This window comes from Triticum aestivum, chromosome 5B, assembly GCF_018294505.1.
Source record: "Triticum aestivum cultivar Chinese Spring chromosome 5B, IWGSC CS RefSeq v2.1, whole genome shotgun sequence".
NCBI classification, from domain to species: domain Eukaryota; kingdom Viridiplantae; phylum Streptophyta; class Magnoliopsida; order Poales; family Poaceae; genus Triticum; species Triticum aestivum.
This window is the reverse complement of record NC_057807.1, coordinates 397,762,529-397,771,713: the sequence shown is the minus strand read 5'-3', so window position 1 is coordinate 397,771,713 and position 9,185 is coordinate 397,762,529. Positions and strand designations below refer to the sequence as shown.

The window sequence follows — 9,185 nt, the reverse complement described above, 5'->3', positions numbered from 1 at the left end:
ATGTATTAGAGTAAATTTTTGCGATCAAATTTGATAATCGGATTCTGGAGTAAAATTGTATCTTCTTCAGAGAAAGGTAAAAATTCTTCGAGTTAGGTGGCAAATTTTAAAATTTTGCAGCTTGCTATTTACTTCCAGGCTAATTATCGCAGAAAAGAAAAACTCAGCACCGCAACTACCACCCGCCAGCCAGAAGCGACCCGCGATTGGCCCGACGGTTGTCTGTCCCACGTGTCAGCGGCCGAGCAGGACACCTTCACACCGGTGACAACGCGCGTGGCTTGCAGGAAGACCACGGCCGCAGCAGCCTCTGCTCTCTCGCGTCTCGACCCCTCTCCCTCTCCCTCTCCCTCTCCGACGATTCGAAGCCACTTCCGATGCCGGCGATCGCCTGCGGCGCCTGCGCGGCTGCCTTCCCCTCCTCCTCCCACGCCCGTAGCCCTCCGCCGCCTTCCGTGAGCTACCGGAAGCTCGTCTCGCCCACCCCCAGGCGGCTAGGGCACCGGCTGGCCGCTCCCATGGCCTCCACCGTCGACTCGCCCGGCAGCTCCTCCGACTTCGCCAAGCGCATGGACCGCGCCTGGCTCATCTCCAAGGTGCGCGCCTTAATCGCCGCTCGAGTTTTCTCTCCGCGCTAATGCTTGCTTATCGATGCCTAACCGAAATACGCAAATTGTGGCGAATTTCTCCGGCGAATCTGCTCGATAAAACACTCCTTTCGGAAAACTTTGTTGGTTGTGTGATAAATTCAGTGGCGCAAGATTCCAGGATTCGCATATTTTGTTGATGCTGTTGAATGGTGAACTCTGTATTTGGAATCATTGGTTCAGTTGAGCTTGCTGCACCTCTGCAACTAAAGAGCATCTCGAACAGCCGCGCTATACTAGTGCCGCGCCGCAAATTAGACCGTTTTAGCGCGCGCGCAATGCGGCGGGTCGCTCCAGCGGGCGCGCAAAAACGGCACGCGCGCTATAACAAGTTGGGCGCGCGGTCGAAAGCACTATCCCGCGCGATGTATTTCGGGCGCCTGCTACAGCGCGCGGCACACTCGACCGCTCGCGCCGCACTCTCTCCTCTCCTCCTCCTACGCCCCGCGCGCGCCGGCGCCGGCGCCCTGCCACCCATCGACGCGCACACCGGCACCCCGCTCACCCCGCTGTACAGCCGCGACCCCCCCCCCCCCCGCCCCGCCGCCGCCGCCGGAAACCCTAGCGCAGGGAGCGTTGGTGTCGCCACCGCCGGAGCTCCGCCGAGCGTCGGCCTCCGCGCGCAGCCTCTTCTTGCTGCCGCGGATGACCACGGCGACGGGTGGCGTCGCGCCGGCGCCGTCCCGTGCCGCCGCCGCACCGTCGAAGCTCCCCAATGCGGCGCGGCCGAAGAAGGGCAAAACTTCGGCGAAGAAGAACAAGGCGGCAGACGGCTCCGGCAGCACGAAGGCGGGGGGAAAGAAGCTTGCAGGGCGTTCGACGGCCGCGGCGGCTACCGAAGCGCCGGCGAGCTCACTCGTTGAGCCGGCCGCCGTCGTGGTCGTCTTCGGAAGATGAGGACGAAGACGAGGAAGATGTTTGATGTGTCTTTCATTTATGTCTTGAACTTTAGTTTGCATTTTGAACTTGGTTGGATGAACTTGTGGGCATGAACTTTTATTTTCGTCAACTTGTTTGTGACAAATTTCACATGTTCATTGCATTTTGATGATTGTTTCAAACTCATTTTGTGGCTAGAATGCCATGCCCGGCGAGTCGCGCGCGCTGTATTTTTGCGCGCTGCTGCATTATAGCGCGGCTGCTGGAGCCAGCGCTGGCGGCCGCGCTAAACCAGCCGAAGCGCGCGCGGCAAACAGGTTTTTTGCGCGCGGCGCATAGCGCGGCTGTTGGAGATGCTCTTAGATACCGCTGTAATAAGTGCAATAGGACTTATTTCTAACAAAGTTTTGACAAGTGCCTGTTTACTTGTATACACTTCGTGGGAAAGTTCTCAGATGTTGATCAGCTTCAAACATGTTAGTTTGGGAACTTGGGATCCCTTGCTAGTTTGGTTTGTTGAGGTGAATGAAGTGCTTGCAGACAGTGCTGCCCCAAAAGCTGTCAGCATTTTGGAGTGCATGCATCAGACATAGTAGTGATTCTGTTAGACTGAGCTGTTCCACACAATCACCAAATGTGTATGTACTTTATGTGAACTTTGAACAGCTTGATTCTGCATTGCTAGTTACAACTAGTTATCCATGTCGTAAAGAGGTACCCCCTCCGTCCCAAAATGTAAGACTTTTTTGACATTATGGTAGTGTCAAAAAATGTCTTACATTTCGGGACGGAGGGAGTACTAATTGCTCAGTCGTGTAGTTCTGCATAGGGCGGTAGTGTAGTGGTAGGCTTATTGCAGTTGTTCCATTTTGAATCATGTATTCTACCAGGAATCCTTCTGAAATAAAAGGCGGATGTTCCAGGAATACAACTATAGAGGAGTGCTTATATGCCTTCCCACTGTTCTGTGCACTAATACTTTTTTTTTGAACAGTTTTTAAAATTTTCTTTTGAACGGTTCGAGTCCTGCAAACAGCCTCTTGCAAAAATGCAGTGCGTACAAAAGACCCAAAGTGGTTGGACCCTGCCCAAGCGGGAGCTACATGCACTGGGCTGTCCTAACGGCTCTGTGCACTAATTCTAAAGCACCTGTCATTCATTAATGCTAAGGGTAGGTTAATAACTTAAACAGAAGGCTTGGGAATTTCTCGCGTGAACGTACTGAATTAGACACTCCTTTTCGAAAACTTGGTTAGGTTTTCCGATAAATTCGTTTGGCGCAAGAGTTCAGGATTCATATATTTTATTGATGGTGTTGGCTGGTGAACTCTGTATTTGGAATCATTGGTTCAATTAAGCTTACTGCACCTCTGCAACTAATAAATACCGCAGTAATAAGTTCAATAGGACTTATTTCTAACAAAGTTTTGACAAGTGCATGTTTACTTGTACACACTTTGTGGGAAAGTTCAGATATTGATCTGCTTCAAACATGTTAGTTTGGGAACTTGGGATCCATTGTTAGGTTTGTATGTTAAGGTGAATGAAGTGTTTGCAGACACTGTTGGCCCTAGCTCTCAGAATTGTGGAGTGCATGTATCAGACATAGTAGTGATTCTAGAAAACCGAACTGTTTCACACAATCACCAAATGTGTATGTACTATGTACTTTGTGTGAGCTTTGAACAGTTGATTCTGTATGAGTAGTTGCAAATAGTTATCCATGTAGTAACCAAAGAGGTACTAACTGCTAACTCACATAGTTTTGCAGAGGGCGGTAGTGTAGTGGTAGGCTTATTGGCGCTGGTCCATCTTGAATCATGTATTCTAACAGGAATCCTTCTCAAAGTACATGGTTGCAGATTTGTTAATATAATGGACAACGATCTAGTTTGGACATGATGGACCAGGAAACGGGAGTGCCACAGTTTGTCCACATCTTCTCTAAAACTGTAACTAGGGAACAATGTATGATGTAGGTTCTTTTGAACGTGTATATGACGTAGGTTGTACATTGTTTTAATATGCTTTAGAAGAAATATATGGTTGTTTACTTGCATTTGTCTTGCATAAAAGGCAACCTGATAAGTATTATGGTTTCTTGTAGTTCCATCTTGTGATTCTGGTAACAGGAAAACAAAGTCAAACTGCAGAACGGTTACAGAATTTTTCATTCTTCTTACAACATTACCCTTTGGCTGTAATCTTACATTCATGTTGTGGTGATATGCAGCAACCAAGTCCGACTTCTTGTTCATCTTGTCAATCCACTGGCGATGTGGAGTGCAGGTGGTGTGCAGGCACAGGCTTCTTTATCCTTGGCAACAATATGTTGTGTGAAGTACCCTCGAAAAATACAAGATGTGTGATTTGCTCTGGAAAGGTAGTGTAGCTAAAAGTCTATAACTTGTTCTGTGTCGTACATGATCAAATCCTGCATTTGCGTTTGATGTCATGACTATTTCATATGAAAAAAACAGTAACATGTTTGATATTGATACAAAATTTTACCTGACTAGATGGTAGTAGTATGTTATATTATTGTAGCACACATTACATATTCATTTGATTTCAGGGCTTTTCACGTTGCGCTGATTGCAAAGGAACTGGGTTTCGCGCCAAGTGGCTTGAAGAGCCCCCTGTTGACAAATGAACAGCAGAAGTCAACCATAAACTTTACTATTTTACAGTAAACCTGGCAACTGTATGTACCTCTGTCCAAATCCCTCTGTTTGTAAACGATGGTACAGTAATCATTTTGTGATTGCGTCGGTTCCATCGATGGGGGTGAAATAGTCTCAGTTTTTCAATATATCTTTTGTGTAAGAATGTGAATAATGTTTCTTGCTCCTGTCCCATCATATCCCTCTAACCAAATGCTACCTTGTTCTTGGAAGCAGAGCTTGATTTGTTGCTGGATAACAAATGACATTATCAAATGGGCCTTTTTCTGTTTAGGGGTTTTCCAATGATGCAGCAATATATTATCTATTTTCGTTGTGATGTTTGCATACAACCTCTGTACCAAAATGTAAGACGTGTCTTGGTTTTGCATAGGGCATAAAAAACTTCTTATATTTTGTTACGGAAGAGTTGGAAGTAATTCATGCTCCGCTTTCTCTCTCTGCGTAGTTTAGCAATCTAGGTGTACAGAGGGAGCTGGGGGACAACGGAAGCAGAGGATCAAAGGCTTCCCGGACCGTCTTCCTCCTGGTGCTAGCCTTGTAAGGATGCAAGTGGCAACTGGCAAGGCACAAGGCCAGTCTCCCAACAACAACAAATCTTGCTACTCGCTATCCTTTAGGGCCTCTTTGGTTCATGGGATTTCAGAAGGGCATTAATAAGAAAAATATAGGATTGCAAAGTCATACCCACATGAATCCTAGAAGATTGAATTGGCACCACAGGAAAAACAAAAACAATTTTTTCCAAGAGGTCAGGGTCAATGCAAATTTCCATATGAAATCTAGTGTAGTATTCCTTAGGAAAGAAATGATACAAACAACCTGCACAGGAAAAAATTCCTGAGGATTCAAATCCTCAAAAAAATCCTATGATCAAAGAGACCCTTAAAGAGGCTTGTCGGACGCATTATCTTGGATTGTTCCAGTGCCCTTTCACCACCAGGGTTGCATGCACGATGCGAAGCTGCTGCAGAATTCATTCCTGTTTTTCGGTTTTGTTTTTAGCAATCTATTTTGTTGCATATGTGTTCCTTGTTCCTTGCATCTTTGTTACCTGCAACTATAGTTTTTAAGTGTTGCGTTGTTATAACTTACAGGTTTTATTTAACCGTTTGTGTATGTTGCATACGGATGAGGATTAATTGCAGGATGACAAGTCTGTTGTGGTTGTCTTAACGGGATTGGCAGCCAGCTTCGCCAAATCTTTTCTCTTGTTATGATTCTTTTGTGTCTGTTATGGAAGTTCTTATCGGGAGTTCATCTCTTTCATTCTTGATAACCATGCACACTCATGTTCTGTGTCACGATATCGGCTCTGGAAGTTCTGCATATGAAGGGGGTATATCAGAGTTCAGCACTATTAGGAGATGCCAAAATACCGTTAGGTTGATCTTCTAGATCCGCGGTATTTCCTAGGGAAGTAAAAAAAAAAAGACTCTGGTTACTCGTGGATTTACTGGCTTGACTAGTAAATCAAGTCCTCCTATAGCTGTTTGCTGGCAGAATTATTAGTTGGCATTGGCAGTGCCTCTTAAACCTGTGCATTAGAGCCAAGTATGCAAATCACAATGTTTCTATCAGCCCTATGCTTGTAGTTTTCCCTTTTGAAGGGAATGAAGCTGTCCAAAAGATCTAAACGGATAACATTCTGAAATATATAGATAACCAAGTTTGCGTGTTGTCGTTTTGCTATGGAGAAGCCATATTCTTGTCCTCGGGCATTTTGGCCTTTATCCTTCTCGTGTGCCGAGTAATTTACTTTTACTTCATATTGCGGCTCTGTGAGGCCAACTCATGTGTAGAAAACCTATGGTAAGCAATAGTAGAGGCGAACAATTCATGTATAAAAAACCAAGGTGGTTTATTGATGTATCCCTCCTTTTATCTTTTCTGTTGGGCTCACTTGGCTATGCAGGAGCGACGGTTTCAGCAGTTAAGACAAAAGGTGCCAAGGTTTGGACTTTTGAACCATACAATGCAGATCCTACAAATGGAAGTAACCAAAGCTATTGTTTTTTAGTCCTTGCAATTGATAGAACTTACGGTGCAAAACAAAAGGACAAATTGATTGGAGTTGTATGAATTGATGTGGACTTGTATGACATATTTGGCCTCTAGCTATTTGGTGTTTATACAGCATGCATGCAAAGGAATGATTTAGCATATTCCATTCAAAAAAAGAATATTGTTGGCTGTAATTTAACATCCGTGAAATGGCCTTGAAAACGTATTTCCTTATGCCCTGAGAAGACCAATTTCCGTTATATGACTTACCTTGATAACTCTGCAAAATTCTTGCTTGCTTCCAACTGTGCTGCAGTTGGAATCACCATGACTTGTGCCATCTAATGATTGATTAGAACTTGCAAAAGGAAGCATGGAGATGGAGAAAGGAGCCTACGGTAATACTGCCACATAGTGATTTGGGAAGATGAAGAAAAGGAGAAGGAAAAATACTCCATGCTGATGGAACGTGGAGTTTTTGCACCCGAGCTCATTCTTCTAGAAAAAGCTGGTTATGTTTTCACAGCCCCTCCTTCCTCTGCAAGTTGAGGTAAATGATCGAACATCCCTACTCGCTCAAGCGAAATAAAAGACTTTTAATTTACCATTGCTTTTGTTTTTGAGGCTGCAATAGAGACATGGGTGAAAAGGATGCCCACTATGGGAGATTTTCCACCCAACCAGTACACATCGGAATGCTCAACCAATACGTGGGATCCAATTGCTTGTCGTTTAGGAATCTTGAGATGTTGTCGGAATTTGTGTTAGCATACTGTAAATAGCGATGCAGGATTGGATCTGCGTCTGGGGTTCATTTGATCTGTCCAGGTCAGCAATGACAAACACCACCAGTCCACGGGTCATGGCACGTCATCTATTTCTGCCTAGATGATGGCACGTCATCTGTAGTATGATATGATGATAGTCCAATAGATGCAATGCAGGAGGGGCGCCTAAAACCGCTACTGACAGAAAAAGTTCTGTTGTGGAAGCAATTTAATTGCCAACACTTCTGGAAAGCGCATACAGCAGATGATCGAAGAAAGCCCATCAAGTCGATGAATATCGGGTAGCTCCATTCTTGTTTATTTTTTCCTACACTAGAAGTCATATCAACATGGAGAAAATGCAGCAGTTGACGCGGTACAGGTATTTGTCAAATCAAATTTAGGAGGCGGATTTGCAGCCCGCCCAGCAGGTTCTGAAGTTAAGTACGCGGAGACAATATGCTTGCACAGTTGCACTACACATGGCGTGACGCCGAGACCTCTGGCGTCATTTTTTGTGTGATGGATACGCACATCGGCATCACTGCACAAGATATCAAGTGGTAGTGGTACTGCGGTTGTGGCGTCATGGCTGGTAAATGCATCGGTTCGAAGGCAGGGTGTTGATCATGACTACCGACGGTCGGAATTCAGTTGGGAGCTGATCAATTCTGCCATAAATTATGGCCCATATTCTCCGGTGGAAAACGATCGCTCCATGGCGTCCAATCCATTGCCCAATAAATGGAGCGCCATGTCAAGGGATTAGTTCTCTTTCGCGTGAGAATGTTGCCCATTTTTATGCCTAATATGCCTAGAAATGACCTGCATGGATTTATTTATTATTTAAAGAGTGAATTCCACCCTTTATACTCCCTAAAATGCAGTTTGTGACATTTTGTGCCTCCTTCAGCGAAATTGCTCCAAAACACCCTGTTTAAGAAACTCCATTCTATCAAGTGTGTCCCATAGTCATTCCTAAGTGGCGAGTTGAATCGGTCTCCAATTCAGAGGCGCATTCATGTGAGGCGCGTTCGACATGACACACGTCATGTACCGACATGGTTTATCCTGACGAGGTTGCGCTACACGGCCCAAGTTGCACACCATCTTCCTCGTCTCGTTACGTTGTACTCCATGGAACATAGGTGAATGGTAGGGTGGGCGAAGGTCATGACGCACGGGTGATTGTCAGAGGAAGAACGTGCACACAGGTATGATAATTCCTTCTCCCCGTTGGCAGGCCCACCTAAATGGGGCAAAACTTGTAAAGAGGTAAAATTGGAACAAACTAGCTTGAATTGGGCATTCCAGAGATATGTCTCCAAATAGGAAACTATCACAAATTCAATCTTAGAGGGTTAAACTTGGAATTAGCTCTGTTTGAAAGGAAATGTTCCATATCCACATTAACAACTAAAAGAATGGAACAACTCTTACGTGTGATACCCACTAAGCCCTACAACAAGGTTTTTCTCTCTCTCAAAGGCATCTCTCCACCACAACACTAGCTAGTGTCTTGCATGTTTCTCCACCCATCAATGAACATCCTCTAGATAGAAAGCGGACACCAAGCAAGGCAGACATAGCCTAGACGATCTACATAGAATCGCCATGTGGCTTTAACCGACCGCAATAGAAGTATGTACTTTACAATGGATCAACTACACCGATAAAAGAAACCTCGGTGAGGAGTGCCAAAACACATTGGCATCATGGCCCAATGTTGCCGCTTTAGCAAAGCTACACCAATGAACAAGCCAAACCACCAAGTACAACAACCAGCATGCAGGTCTAGCGAGTTTTGGTACTCAACATCGAGAAGATCCATATCTGACCGAAGTGAGTCGCTTTCCATCATTGAATAGGCAAAATCCTTACCTTATTATTCTTGTGGCAAGGTCCAGGAGTTTTAAAACATCAAATGCCTGCCGATATCAAACCAAAAGATCACCTGGATTTGGTAGTCCAGATAGGTAGAACTTCACCCTTATAGGTCTTGCATTGGCAACGCAATAGGAAAGATGCAAGAGGGACCTTATTCACATGTGGTTGCACCTCTAGCGCTAGGATGCCAATCCTCGACCACTCCAACATGAAATCATGCAAAAGGGGCAAAAACTATGTCCACCCATGATTGTAGATCTAAGCTTTGACATGGTAGTTGATGGTTGAGCGGGCATGAGAGGAGGAAGGGAACAATC

At 45.2% G+C, this 9,185-nt stretch overlaps 1 protein-coding gene across 1 annotated transcript; it reads left to right on the top strand.

The window, feature by feature from the left end:
• Nucleotides 1-271: 271 nt before the first annotated feature.
• LOC123112070 (protein disulfide-isomerase LQY1, chloroplastic) lies at nt 272-4,417 on the top strand. The gene is made up of 3 exons (XM_044532990.1): nt 272-596; nt 3,760-3,909; nt 4,102-4,417. Exons 1-3 carry the CDS (start codon nt 378-380, stop codon nt 4,177-4,179), a joined length of 447 nt encoding a protein of 148 aa, XP_044388925.1. The 5' UTR covers nt 272-377; the 3' UTR covers nt 4,180-4,417.
• Nucleotides 4,418-9,185: the final 4,768 nt, after the last annotated feature.